Source organism: Globicephala melas, chromosome 8 (genome assembly GCF_963455315.2).
Source record: "Globicephala melas chromosome 8, mGloMel1.2, whole genome shotgun sequence".
Classification (NCBI taxonomy): domain Eukaryota; kingdom Metazoa; phylum Chordata; class Mammalia; order Artiodactyla; family Delphinidae; genus Globicephala; species Globicephala melas.
In genome coordinates, this window is record NC_083321.1 from 35,278,471 (window position 1) to 35,293,579 (window position 15,109).

The 15,109-nt window shown below is 40.1% G+C and overlaps 1 protein-coding gene across 2 annotated transcripts in view; it reads right to left on the bottom strand.

Moving 5' to 3' along the window:
* Positions 1 to 15,109, bottom strand: part of NELL1 (neural EGFL like 1) — an 874,935-nt gene that overhangs the window by 639,177 nt on the left and 220,649 nt on the right. For both annotated transcript variants that reach the window (XM_030864871.2, XM_030864870.2), the window contains exons 11-12: positions 13,528 to 13,627; positions 581 to 709 (exon numbers count right to left, since the gene is read on the bottom strand). In XM_030864871.2, coding sequence (XP_030720731.2) covers positions 581 to 709; positions 13,528 to 13,627 — 229 coding nt within the window. The remainder of the gene's footprint in view (positions 1 to 580; positions 710 to 13,527; positions 13,628 to 15,109) is intronic.

The following is a 15,109-nucleotide window of genomic DNA, read 5'->3' on the forward strand; positions in this document are numbered from 1 at the left end:
CAATGCTTGCCCCCAGCACGCTGAGCATGGAAAGAGGAGTTCACATAAGACAGAGGAGTTGCTCTGCTCTATAAAGTAGAAAAGGGGGGTCACTGATGCTTGAGGCCACCAACCTACTATACCAATCCATGTGCCAAAGTTATGAGTCCATCTGTCACTGGGACTTTTAGTAGAGTTTGGGAATTAGCAACACATGAATCAGTCATTAGGAAACACAACTGAAAAAAAACTCTGCCCTTGGCAGGTGAAGATGATGGCAATTGGGTATAAGCTAGTATCAAAGCATCCGTTCAAAAAGAGGATCCACCATGTAACATTTAACTGAAATTGAAGAAGACAATATACCCAAATAAGACAACATAAAATGAGGGGTTTAGGGTTTTGCTGGTGATTGAAAGGTCTTGCTTTTACATGCTACTAAGCAGCCTGGATAAGTCAGAAGAAGAGAATATCCTAGATTGTTGGTATAATTTTTTATAGGATCCCATGGGACCAGAACCAAGTGAAGGCTTTCATTCTTCAACCACATCCACCAGGAATACATTTCTCACAAGCTGACTTTATTAAATAGTTCACTTACCTTCACAGTAGGCAGAGTCTCCCTGGACAGAGATGTAACCATTCTTACACTCACAAGTAGCTTTGGTATTCCAGTTTTTGCACTCTGAGTTTTCACCACATTTAGGTCCTTCAGCACAAAAGTTATGACCTAGAAGAAGCAAACAAAATTTTACATCAGGAAAGAAAAGAATAAAAGACTTCCAAATAATAAAGCATGAGACATTTTTATTATATGTCAGCATACATGAGAACACGCCTTGGCAATATGCAAAGGTAAGCTGGCAAGGGGGTAGAAGAGTAGGACTAGGAAACGTTGGACCATCCCATGCTTCACATTTTTTCCCCCTAATATACACACTTGCTAAAGTTGTTCCTTCTTGAAGGCTTTTATCCATGTTGATCCTGAATTTTCTTTCTACTGCCTTCTTATATGACTTGTCTTTCTATAATTGTTTTATTGCAAAATTTATGATACATAAGAGATATATAAAATGAATATATATGAATATATAAATAAAATGAATACAGTATTATCAGTACCCCTTTATTACAGGTCCCCAATGAATCCTCCTCCCAGCCATCAGACAACCCTCTTAATTTGTGTGTTAATCACTCCCTTACATATTTTTATAGTTTTACCATACATAGGTATGTATTTCGAAATTATAGATTATTTAGTTTTGCCCATTTTGAACTTCACATGTGAAATCATACTGTAATATCTTCCACGGTGGTTTTTTTCTATTCATCCATGTTAATGTCTATAGCTATCTTTCATTTATTTGTCAATGGTGTATAATATTCCATAGCATGAATATTCCAAAATTTATCCATTATACTACACATTGACATTTGAGTTATTTGCAGGTTTGGAATTACAAACAATGCTGCAAGGAATGTTCTTGAACATGCTGCCTGAGGCATACTTTTTTAACCACATGTTTAACATTTCTTTGCCCAAGAGTCTTCTTGAATCTCAGACATTCCTTCTAGGATGGTTATTTTTCTTAATGTATCCTTTATAAGTTCCTTTAATGAAGATATTTTGATAGTAACTGTGCTCAATTTTAATTTATCTAAATATGTCCTTTGATCACCCTCTTAATTGAAAAATAGCTTTTTTGGGTATAGAGTTATTTTGCCTCAACATTTTGAAGATATTCCATTGTTTTCTGGCTTCTATTATCACTCTTGAGAAGTCAGTTGTTAACCTAATCATCATTTCTTAGTATGTGACAAACACTTTCTCTGTGGCTTTTAAGATCTATTTTATTTGGTTGTTTGCTTGATGGGGAAGGGGGTTTGTTTGTATTCATTAACTTTAAGGTATTTAGGTGTGAATTTATTTTTATTTATTCTTCCTAGGATTCCTTGGGATTCTTGAATCTAAAGATTAAATCTTTTATCAATTTGCAAAATTATCAGGTATTTTCTCTTCAAACATTCTCTTTTCACCATTTTATCTATTCTCTCTTTCTGGAATTTGAATTAGATAAATATTATTCCTTCCTTCTCAAGCTCTCCTCCATGTTTCTTAGACTTGCTTTACTATTCCCCTTGCTTTTTTCTATGCTGAATTCTGTTTAACTTTGGATGTATCTTTTGGTTTATTAATTCTCTCAAGTAGTGTCATGTTCTGTTTCAGTCATCCATATCATTTTTATTTTACTTACAATTTTATTTTGTAGAATTCAATTTCTTTCTCTTTCAGTCTCCTTGATCAAATTTGTGGTCTCTTATTCTTTCATCTTTTAATTTCCTTTTTTAAAAACATATTAGACATATTTTATACAGATAACTCCAGTATCTTCAGTCTTCCGACTTTATTAAAGTAAAATCAGCATCTGATTTTACAGTTTGTTTTGCTGAGTATCATGCATGAGGACTTCTTTTCTTGTGTTTTGAGTGAGTCTTTTATTTGTGAGCTCATATGTTTTAGGATTTAATCTGTGGAAATTACTTGAGGTTTGGGCTGTAAAATTGTATTTCTTCAGAGAGCATCTGTGTTTGCTTTTGTCAGGTGCCTGAGGGAACTATCAACCCACCATCACTTTAAATTACATTTTGCCTTGGGGCATAAGGATTGAGCCACACAGGTAGAATAAATTTAGGCCCTAAGCTTTCAGGAATGCAAACTTTTCTCTGCCATACTGGCTATCTAGAGTCGAGACTGATAGGCAAGTCTTCTCTTGCAGAGTGGATTTTTCCTAGTCACCCACTGAGGATTTACCCTTCAAGGTTCTTGATTTACGCATCTCACACCAGCCCCAGGCTTTGTCTCCTGTCTACTTAAACAGTGTCCATTAGAAGCCAGATGCTACCATTCTACCCTCTGGGCAAATGCCAACTCCAGTGTGTTAACTTATCTCAAAAGAATCACCCTTTTCCAACATTTCTGGTCTCTGATATTTTTTTCTCCTACCTCTATGACAAGCTGCACCAATTTCCTCCCGACCCCCCCAAAAATTTATGTTACGCATCATTTTTAGGTGAACAAGAAGTAATAGGCTACGCCCACCACAGGAATTGTGAAGTTCAAATATAACAAGGTATATGAAGGTGCTTTATCATCTTTAACTCAGTACATTTTAGCAAATAATAATTATACTGCTACATCACATATTGCAGTCTCATAAAAAAAACAACTGTTCTTGGAGAGGAGATCTAATTTATAATTCAGGGTCTATACCAATAACAAAATAAATCGCTTTGCCTGTCTAGGTACGTATACCAGGAAAGGACAACATCCGTGATTTTCACACTGTTCCTCAGAATCTTGGGCACAGATGAGTTGTCGGATAGGGCTCAAGTCCCCCACCCCTGATTCAAATAGAATAGCTTTGCTTTTATATTTTTGATATGGTGATCATGTGAACAACAGTTTCTGCCTGTAAAAAATATAGAAAACACTAAACTATATCAACTCCAAGTTTAATTCCTTTTGGTGATAACATTCTAGAATGTTTTTCCTTTGAAACAGAATTTTAAACCAACACAAGATTTAGACCATACTTAGTCTAAAAGATAACAACTCTTATTAAATAATAACATTCATGTACCTATATGTCTGGCATTACACTAGATGTTTTAAATGGGGATAATAATATACCTTATTAATATGTGTGGAAAGAGTTAAATGCGCTAATCCATATAAAGCACTTAGAGCAATTCTTGATACGTACTAGGTGGTCACTAAACGTTAGCCACTGTGATGAGAATGATAATGATTATGATAATGATAATACTGACAACGACATAGAAGTTCAAATAAGTTGATAACACTGTTATCCTCAGCTTCAAGATAAGAAAAGCCCAGACTCATTAATATCTAGCTAGTAAGTGGAGATGCTAAGATTCTAAATTAAGTCTGGTAAGCTCCAAGGCCCATGTACTTTTCCTGTATCCTCTCACAGAGCAAACCTAGCGCAAAAAAAAAAAAAAAAAGTGAAAGATGTAGATGCTCCTTGTGATGTTAGAGAGTAGACCCACAGGCTTGGGGGAGCGTGGCATCACATCCAGCCTCACTATCTGACCTGCTAACTGGAGATTGCCCCAATCAAAATCAGAGGAAGAATTTGCTGGACTTGTGAAACATGTGTCAGTCAAGAGCACTTTCACAAGGACTTGAAAAGCTTATAATAACCATTAAAAGTACGTGATGTTTTTGCTAGCAAAGGGACAATTTTTAGGCATCATAGCTTTCTTTGCCAGAGGAAGTGCCTGGCCTTCCCTCCCCACGTCAGAATTGATCAATTAAGTTATCACATTTTCTTTCATTATAATCCTTGACTCAATGTCATATGTGCATCCTTTGTTACATGGCTGCGTTTTTTTTTTTTTTTTTCTTTCCCAAGACTGCAACTGTCCTCCTTCCACATGCATTTGACAGGCTGGAAAAAAGCCCCTCAAACATTGTTGATTTTCCAATGCATATCTATCAAGCACGTGCCATATCAATTCACAATGCAGAGAGTTGGGTCAATTGTATTTCAAGGACAATGAAGGGCCCCTGTGAGACAAACCCAGTTTATGGACAAATGCACTTTGGCTGGGCCTCACCGTTGTGCCAAAAACACATGTTTTGTTTTTTTATAATTAATGCAGGCCTTTATTCAAGCAATATTTATTCAGTGCTTGCTTGCCTTTATGCACGAGTGAATAACATCCACTGAATTTGTATGGGGCACCTACTCTGTGGACTGCAGCACCACGCAAGCTCCCGGGGGCAACGTCAAAATGTGTGAGACATTCCCTGACCACAAGGAAATTAGAAACTCTAAGGGGATATAAGCTAAATACAGGGGTAGGTAAGTTGTGAGCAGTACAAATTATCATAGTGTGTCAGAGAAGAAATCCCTTCTAGATGATGCAAAACTTGACCTTTGATTCATCACAGGTAGAAACTTGAAAAGGGGCAAGACACAGATCCTAGTGGGAGGAATGGAACTCCAGCCCTTGAGGAAAAAGGGTAAGTTTAAAGAACCTCAAATAATCTGGCACAGTTGTAATAATAATGATTAACAGTTACTGAGCATGTAATATATGCTAGGCACTCAGTGAAGTGTTTCAGATGCATTAACCCATTTAACTCTGTTAACAACCCTATGAAACTGGAATTATTATCCCTATTTCACCGATGTAGCAATTGAAGTTCAGAGAAGTTAGTGCACTTGTGAAAGTACACAGAGCCATATATATATATGATATATATATCATATATATATCATATATATATGATATATATATCATATATATATGATATATATAATCATATATATATCATATATATATGATATATATATCATATATATATGATATATATAATCATATATATATCATATATATATGATATATATATATATATCACCCTCTTTCTTAAATCACTCTTTTTTTCCCAGAATCAGAAGCTGTGACCAGATTGTAGAATACACACGCACATGCGCACACATACTCAATATTCACGTTATTTTACTTGAATATTTTTAATAAGTAGCTCTAGAGTCTGTGGAATTATCGTCCTATAATTAGAAGCACACAGTGACATCATTTAACTAGTACTGGTCCAAATACAGAGAACACTTTTATTATAAAAGCTGCTATTTATTGAGTTTTTCTAACTTGCCAGGCATAGAGCTTCCCTGGTGGACCAATGGGTGAGACTCCGTGCTCCCAATGCAGGGAGCCTGGGTTCAATCTCTGGTCAGGGAACTAGGTCCCACATGCCACAACTAAGAGTCCACATGCCACAACTAAGAAGCCCGCATGCTGCAACTAAGACCCAGCACAGCCTAAATAAATAAATACATAAATAAAACAGATTGGGTCATGTCACAATCCCCCTTAAAAATCTTGTGAGGGCTTCCCATTTTACTTAAGAAAAAATACAAAATCCTTAACTTTGATTTGAAACAACAAACAGGCTCTCCTCTCCCTCTGTCATTTCCCTCCAATTGTATCAGCCTTTGTTTTTAATTCCTCTAGTACTCCAGTCTCTTTCCTGATTCAGGGTCTTTGCAAGCTTGTCCCACCAACTCAGAACATTATGAAACATCCCTGCCAGAATAATTTCTACTCAGCCGTCAAGTCCCAGCTTAAATATATTCTATTCAGAGAAGGCTTTCTTGTCCCTCAGGTCTAAAGAAAATCCCATTACTCTCTCCCATACCACCCTATTCTTCTTGTTTATAGCAGGTATCACAATTACTAATTACATGTTAATTTCTGTGTTTATTTGTTGAATGTCTGTCTTCACATGAGAAGCTCACTTCTTCAAGGGAAAGGACCCTGTGAGTTTGTTTCCCTTGTGCCTAAGGCAATACCCAACACATTATAAACACTCCAATATTTGTAGAGCTAATGACTAAATCCTCAGTCTTTCAAAACTAGAACTAAAGGAGTGTTTTAAAGATGAATAAACCAAGCCTCAAAGATGTTAATTACCTTCCTTGTGGTCACGTAGCTAGCAGGGTGAAAGAGAGATATAAACCCAAATATGATTCTAATACCCAGTCTCTCTCCACCACTCTACACGACCTCCCAGCCATAATTTTAATCATTAAGGGACATTCAAGGAACGCCAACCCTGACCTGAAGAGACCAGTACTCCATCAGTCATTAGCAATTTCTAGTCCCTGACATGCCTTGAACCTTTCAAAGGAACAAACCTTATTTCTTTCTCCAGCACACAGTCCATTATTACTTGCTGCTTGGGGACTCAAAGTCAGAAGAAAAATAACATCACACGACAGAACACCATCCATGGATGAGATACCAAGATGAGTAAGACCCACTTGGAGCTTATTTACGTTCGGGTGATGGAAATGAGCAGATGCTCAGAGGAAGACACACAATCTGCTGAAATGGGATTCCAGGTTTTATTCCAAACACCTCCTTTAGTTCCTGGCAGAGGTACTATTCATTCATTTGACAACTATTAAGCCCCTGCTGTGTGCCCAGCCGCTGTGCTACACAATAGGGATATAACAAAAAAGCCACAAACATCATAAACATGCCTTCATTCATCTAACACTCTAGCAGGGATGGCTACCCTTGAGTGTTGGGTTACAGGAAATATTGTGATGGAGAGGAGCAAGGTACTTCCGGAATGTATCACAGAGAAGGGTCCTAACACTAGGTATCAAAAGGAGATTTGAGGGATGAGTGAGGTTGACTGGACAAATCATAAGAGTTCCAAACACAGGGAGCAGCATGTGTCCACGACATGATCAAGGAAACTAAAGAAGAAACGTTAAGTGTTGGGGTCATATTTTCTCCTCTCATTGGGAGCGGTCTAAAATTTGGACTCCCTTCGTGGTCCTGAATCTAGAGTTCTATTGCCAGTGAAAGATCAATAACACTTGTAAAACTCTTTGCTTTCTTTAAATCCATTGGCCTAATCTGCATATAATAAACCCTGCCCATCGTAATGAAGCCCTCACACTGCCACTCTCCAGATCCCACTCTGTACCTTTTTATAATTACAGAAAACCATCCACCCATTCTGCTTCATCTCTGGTTTCTCCATCCAACGATGGATAAGCATCTTTACGGTTGACTACTGTGACTTCTTCCACAGCAAGGAATGAATAGGTCACTACCCCTGGGCAGGAGTTAGTTTCTCTACGATAAAGTTTGATTCCACATAGGGCACCACTGCTTGTCCTCAATCTCCCGCATCCCCCAAGGGTCAAGCAGGTTACCTTTGAAATGACAATCTGAAAATGCACCTCAGCTTCCTCTACACTAACTCAGATCCTAGAAAGCCAATACTCCTCATATCACTGCTGCTTGCCCAAGCTTGAAAGTCACAAGGAGCAAAGGTAAACCGAGTACAATATATTCCATGTGCCTAGTTGGTATGGAGACAGCTCCACCCATGGACTGGCCCTATAGGAGGGATACGGCCCAAAGATCCTTTATGGGAACAGGATGCCCTAACGTACTCCACAACCAACATACATACCACAGAAGCCTGGGCCCTGGAGGGGTGAAGACAGTCCTTTAGCTCCTGTGGACAGAGGGTTGTAACATCAGGATGGGCCTACTAGAGACAGAGCTCTGGATTCTCACAGGTTCTGTCTTAGAAAGCAATTGGTTTTTCTACAGTAGTCAACACTTAGGGGTCTTCCAGTCCAAGGCAGCCTGGTCTTAGTTTCAGGTCTTCTCTCTGGGGCAATGTGCCTCCTTCCCAAGGCTCCCTGGGCCTGGATCCATTGTGGCACTTTCAGGAACACAGAATTCAAGGGCTCCCTGAGACTGAACTCTTCTCCAAAGGCCCTCTGTCCCCAACCTCAACAGCTGAGCATATAGCCTTGTCATTCCAGTGCCCACTGTGGTCCACGGTTGCAGGTATTTTGATCAGATTCCATCTATCAATATGCAGAGGACCTGACCCGTCTATAAACTATGGGTTCCTCTATACAGGCACTAGTTTACCTTCTGATTAAGTGCCTCTTTTACAGGTCTCTTTTCACCTCAAATACACTGAAATCCTCTAAAACCATTTCAGTTACAAATTCATCTAAGATGATGAGGAGGTCTAGAAAAAAAGAAGATCATGCCACACCAAGACTCTTTGGGAGGAGTTAACTGAAGGGCATAAAATCTTAAGTAGTACAAGTAATAATCTCAACTAATTTCAGCCCAGGCCAGATGACAAGGCAAGTGGGCATGAATTAAAATTACAGATAAACACATTGGGAACAGATGTCGGAAAGAACTTTTTCCTCAACACTGAAAAGCTTAAACATGCGGCCAAACCCTCCAAAGTCACTGGCAACACTGAAGATAAAATTAGAGCCAATTATGAAGGGAATAAAACCCTAAGGAGTGTATGTAGCAAGCATTCTGGGATGAGCCAAACGATCGGTGTGTTCTCCCGGAGCGATCCTGAAAAGACACAGTCACGTTGGTTTTTGTTCCCCCTTCAACTGAGAGCACTGGCAACTTATGAGCAATCTTTTTCCGCTGGGGCTACAGCCACACTTTTGTTACTCCTTCCAAGGCAGAAGCATAGACGTCACTCCGGTACCCACTCCCCTTTCTCCACCCTCGTGGCCTTATGCTTAAGTGGACGGGCTCCTGCTATAGCCATTACCTCAAGGTAATGATGAGGATAAACAAATTTCATGCTGCCAGCACACACTGTCCTGAGGCGTCAGAAACAAACTGCACCAGTGATTAGGGCTGCTCTGGGTAGTGTCGCTGGTGACTGAGATGGTGGATCCCAGCAACTGCAAAGTGGCTTCTCCCTGCCAACGTCTAACATCGTGATTCTTTTTGCATGTGTTTTCCCTAACTGTCCTGCAGTTCTGTTCCTAACAGCATCCTGGCTGCACCAGTAGCCCTGTGGATATAACTACCTGTTCAGCTGATTACCTTCATTTTTCTCTGAAGGGTAGAGAAATGAGTTACAGCATTTGTCGTTACCCAAGATTTGAAGAGTCAAGGTGTCCAAGCACTGAGCGTGGATATCGGTTCTGCTGATACAACGAACAGTATAAATCAGCCAGAGCCTGTTATCCTTAACTCGAAGGTCTTAGGTCTGATTCCCACAAAGAGAAAAACCCAGTATAAAGCTATAATCTGCACCTCTCTCCTTGAATGGAAGCAAGCGGGGGAGGGAGCTGTATCACCATACCACCGTATCAGAAAATGGGCATGACTCAGTGTAAAAAAAAAATTAGCTTCATAATCAAGCCAACACGTTAGGTCTTGAGGAAACAAGTTATAACTCTGCAAAATGGGTCTTAACGCTATTTCACAGATGAAACAGAGCCTTCAGCTGGTACTGAAAATAATTTCATTCAGTCATTGACATGAAAACGACAAGACTATTCTCTATGGTAGGAACATATCTTCATCCCTCCCTTTTCTCCTACATTCAAAGAATCGATTCATAAAATGTAATCATTAGGGCTTCCCTGGTAGCGCAGTGGTTGGGAGTCCGCCTGCCGATGCAGGGGACACAGGTTCGTGCCGCGGTCCGGGAAGATCCCACATGCCGCGGAGCGGCTGGGCCCGTGAGCCATGGCCGCTGAGCCTACACGTCCGGAGCCTGTGCTCCGCAACGGGAGAGGCCGCAACAGTGAGAGGCCCGCGTACCGGAAAAAAAAAAAATGTAATCATTAAAACAAGCGTTAGGGCTTCCCTGGTGGCGCAGTGGTTGAGAGTCCGCCTGCCGATGCAGGGGACACGGGTTCGTGCCGCGGTCCGGGAGGATCCCACATGCCACGGATTGGCTAGGCCCGTGAGCCATGGCCGCTGAGCCTGCGCGTCCGGAGCCTGTGCTCCGCAAGGGGAGAGGCCACAACAGTGAGAGGCCCGCCTACCGCAAAAACAAACAAACAAAAAAAAGCGTTATTTTTTCCAAGTTGGAGAGCTTCATGGATACTATTTAATCAACCAACAGGGGGCAAAAAGCACCGTCCGTGCTTTCTCAAATTCCAGTCTAAACCTAATGAAAATAAACCTTGGAAAACTTCAAATCCCCAAGCAGGCATGAGAAAGGCTTTGACTCAGATTTCTGAGCGATGATACTGAGGGGTGATTTCCCTCAGACTAAAGACCTGACACTCCCAGTAAGACAAAGAGAGATGATAAATATGCTCATTGAAGGGCCTTCAGTACAGGTATTGAAAGAGGCTACAGCCACTTCCGTGTCTGTAATCAATAATATCAGGGTGGCAGAAACCACACAGCTGAAATCACACCACTGTGCTCATCCCTGAAATAAGTATTTCAGGTCATCAGTCTTACCTCTCTCTGTTCGCTCGCTGCCTGTCAATCAGGAGACAGTCTCAATCCACAAAGCAAATGGTATAGCCCCTCCATATGCAGGATAAAAATTAGTTTACACAGAAATTGAGCGTTTCTCATCTTTTCATTACTTTCTGGTTTTGAGAGGGGCAAGGAGGAGGGGGAAGGAGAACTGAATAACGTGCCTTAGAAGAGGCCCAGCGGGCTTTCCCAGTCTAATTAGAATCAAAACTGTCCAGCCCCCCTCATCTTCCAAGACTCCACTCAGAAAACACGAGCACAGAGGAAAAGGTAAAAGACAAACAGAAGTCAAAGGGGAAAAATATCTCCCACAATATTGTGAGAAACTCTTAGGCTATTTTTAAGGACGCTGTTGGGAAATAAATTGGAATTAAGAGACACAGAGCAAAATTCATGGAGAGCAGATGTCAAGACAATGGACCTTTAAGCGCATCTGGATGGATTTTTTTGTCCATCACCACATAAATTCTACATTTTTATGAAAAAGAGAACGCCCCACTGCCCAGACAAATATCCTTTTCATTTCCTGATTGTCCAATGTGCAGAGCAAGTCCCAGTATGTGGACGAGTGGGCTGAATGTTCTGGGCTCCTCTCTGCTATGGGTCAACAGGAAAGGAGGTAATGACAGTAAATGGTGCTGACAAGGGCTTCAGTCAAAAATAACGCTGTTTTCATTCTAGGTCTGAATTCTGAGATAGGAATAAATAGGAGAAACCTAAGAGAATCCATATACCCAAATGGTTGCATTCAACCTGCTTCCCAGGAAAAGAACCTCTCCACCTTTTCCCTATCTCTTCTAAAGACACACGTTGGTTCCTGTTAAAACACAGACTTGTCAAGGGACATAAATAACTCCCTCACTCACACGCGCCTCCAAGAAAAACCATCAGCTGCTAAATAAAAAGAGCTGGTAGTTTCACGGCTGAGAAGGAAGCAGGTGGGAGGAAGAAGAAAATCCTCAACTGTACAGATTGGCCCTGGCTATGATCGCATCTATGAAGCCCTATTCCTGCCTCCCAGTTTCCCCTCAAAGCTGACTTAGCTTTGGTAAAAGCCACCAGGTCGCTAGCAACAGGAGCCTTAAATGAGTCAACTTTGCAATGAGATGTCACATCTCTCAGCATCTTCGTTGGTAAAAAAAAAAAAAAAAAAAAAAAAAAGTTTCTGCATCCCCGAGAAGTGCTAGCAGAAGCTGTGGTACCCAGTCTGTTGTAAACTGGGTCAGAGCAATGAAAATCTTCTTGAATTTCTGTGGGATAATCAATGATCCTGCTCGAATGAAACCATAAATCAGAAAGGATTTACATACACTGAGTCCCACTTGGCACCTGAACAAATATCAAGTGATGGATTTTGCATTAACTTATAAGACCTACTTAACAACCCTATCAGTTACCAATAAATGCATCCCTCTGAAATTCCAGTCAATCTTTCGTCTTTCTAAAGCATCTGAGCAGCAAATACACTTGTAGCCATGAAAGCAGATAAATCAGGGGAGATACTCTGACGGCATACCACGAATTCTAACAGCCATTTACGGTTATCCAGGTACTAAGTTTTCCTGGGAATTTTTACCAAAACACAGCTCTCTTAGACTAACCACAAAGAGAAATCTCAGCCCAAGCTGAAAACATGCCATGATCAAATATATACTTTTATATATCAGAAGGTACTAGAGGAGGGGTCAGCGAATTACGAGCTGCCACCCGTTTCTCAAAATGAAATTTTAATGAAACACTGCACTGATTTATTTACCTATCACCTCTGCCACTTTGTCAATACAACAGCAGGGGTGAGAATATCTACTTTGTAGCCCTTTACAGAAAATATCTGCCAATGCTTGGGTTAGAGAAAAGACAGAAAAAAGTAAGATAGGATATAACCTGAGCTAAACTGTTATGCTCCGGCTTCTTAACTCTAGAAGCTTCCAAGGTAAACCAGAAAGAATCTAACTCACTGGATATGTGAGAATGTGGAGAAGACTGTATGGTGGGTAGAGGTTTAAAATAATAGCAATGAGTTTAACTGGATGTTTTTTGGTAAGATTTCAAATCAATTTCAGATTCTCCTAATCTATTTAATTCTGCCTGGGTGAGAAGTTTCAGAGAGGAAGTGATATTTGATCCAGAGGATTTGAAGAAATAAATTTGGAAAAGAGGGGAATTTCAGGAATAGGCGGCAAAATAATTTCTGCTCGTGCATTAATTAGCAGTTAAGTGCTACTTACTTGAAGGTTTTTTCCTTGCAGGAAATAAAAAAGCAGTATATAAATCTATGAGTAAGGATTCAGTGTATGTCATCCTCTGGCAGATAGGGGAACTGGCCCATGGAAAGAGCTGATAAGAATGTTTCCCAATCCCACTCATGAGAAAAAAAATGCAATAATGATGCAGGAACTATTATTATTATTATAGGAACCATCGTTCACTGAATATTTATCATGTGGTAGGCATGATGCTAGGTGCTTATGCATTATCCCATTTAATCCTTACAGCAGTCTTAGGAAGTAGATAGGATTATTATCCCCGTTTTGCAATTGATAAGACTATAACTGAGGACGGTAAATAGCATATACACATATCTAAGTAGCAGAGTTTTGGACAGTTGTTATTGTCATCACACTAGTCATTAAACCTTCAATCCCTGCCCTCCATCCCCACCCAAAGCTCCATGCCAAGCCCTCTTACCTCTGCAGACACTGCAGCACTGATTCTCTGGGAGAATGTGATCCTTCTCTGAGCAGTTCAAAGGAGGGCACGCTTCAGTAATTTTTACTAAAACTCCACCCTGCAAGCCAAATAATCAGGAAACAAAACAATGTTCACATTTTTAGTTGCTGATCCAAACATAAATGTTCATTGTTAACAGCCTGCCAGTGATTAACAACCTACGATAATTAACAGGAATCCCAGGAATCCCACGATAATGACAAAGTCGCAAATTAAACTGATGAGACTCCTGGAAGAGAGAAGGTCAATTTCCCTTTCTGTATCAGAAGAGCCTCAATTTCAACAATTGGTTTTTTTTTTTTCTTTTTTGTTTTAACAAAGGGGTTTTGAGTATCTTCTATATAGCAGAATGTCACCGACAGTGTAGAGCTGGTAAATTTTTAACAATTGACTATTGGATGGCGGAACCCTAAAGTTAGCATTTGCTGATTTCTGTGGTGTCAATAACCGGACATTGTGAACTACCAACATGACATTACTGACCACAGAGTTGGGAAGTTATGTACAATGAGCTCTCATGAGCTTTTATGAGACAGCTGTGGCACTGTCCTGGATCACAAGCACTGTGAACCCCAAGATAAATAAGACATTTTCCTTGCCCTTGATGAACTCACAGTTTGGATGGAGGGAGGAAAAAAAAACCTCTTAGACTAGAAACCATAATACAATACAGTAAGTCCTAAAACAATGTGCTCTAATTATGCTATGGTAACTCATCACAGGAGAATAATTAATTCTGCCCAAGTGGGGAGAAATTATGAAGAAAATGCCACATTTGAAGGAACTAAATAGTGAATAAGATAAGGAAGAAGAGAGCTTCCTGGCAGAGGGACCAGCAAGGACCAAGGTATACAGGTACGATGAACTGAAAGTGGGTCAGTTAGATGAGCACTAGATAGTCCCTAGACATAAATAAAATCACTTACAATAAAATTTTAAATATTCAGCAGGTGAATCTTTAGGACCTCACTTCACCAAAGGTCCTCTTTGTTGACATCACTAGCATCTATATTTAGTTTCACTCTGAATTTTTAAAATCAGCTCAATAGTTACTATAAAAAAGGGTTTGAGAGTCCCTTATTTTATCTAAAATGTTAAGTTTTTTTCTCCCATTCTTAACAGCATGGTTAAGTCAACCAAGAAGCAAGCTCATTTAAGTCCAAAAGGTAATTCTCAACACAGATGGGAGAATAGGATGGAGCTGGGCCACCAGGAAGGATGGGGGAGATTCTGAGTTCTCCATCTCCAAGATATGCTGTCATTCCAGGGTTCCCTGGTTTGGCAGAACTCCCATTATATCAGGCACATCCATTCGTAAATATGAACATAAACATAACTTTAAATGTCAAATGTAATATAATTTCCAACTACCCATCATCTGGATTACTGGCACCATGGTTTCCTCTCCTTTCTCATAAATTTCAGCCAAGGCATTCCTTGTGGTGTCTTTTGTTCCCTTTTGCTCTTCATTTCTTGATCCGTCCCAAGGCATCTAGATCTCTTGCTTTTCTCCTATCTTAAAACTGGCCCTAAGATGCTG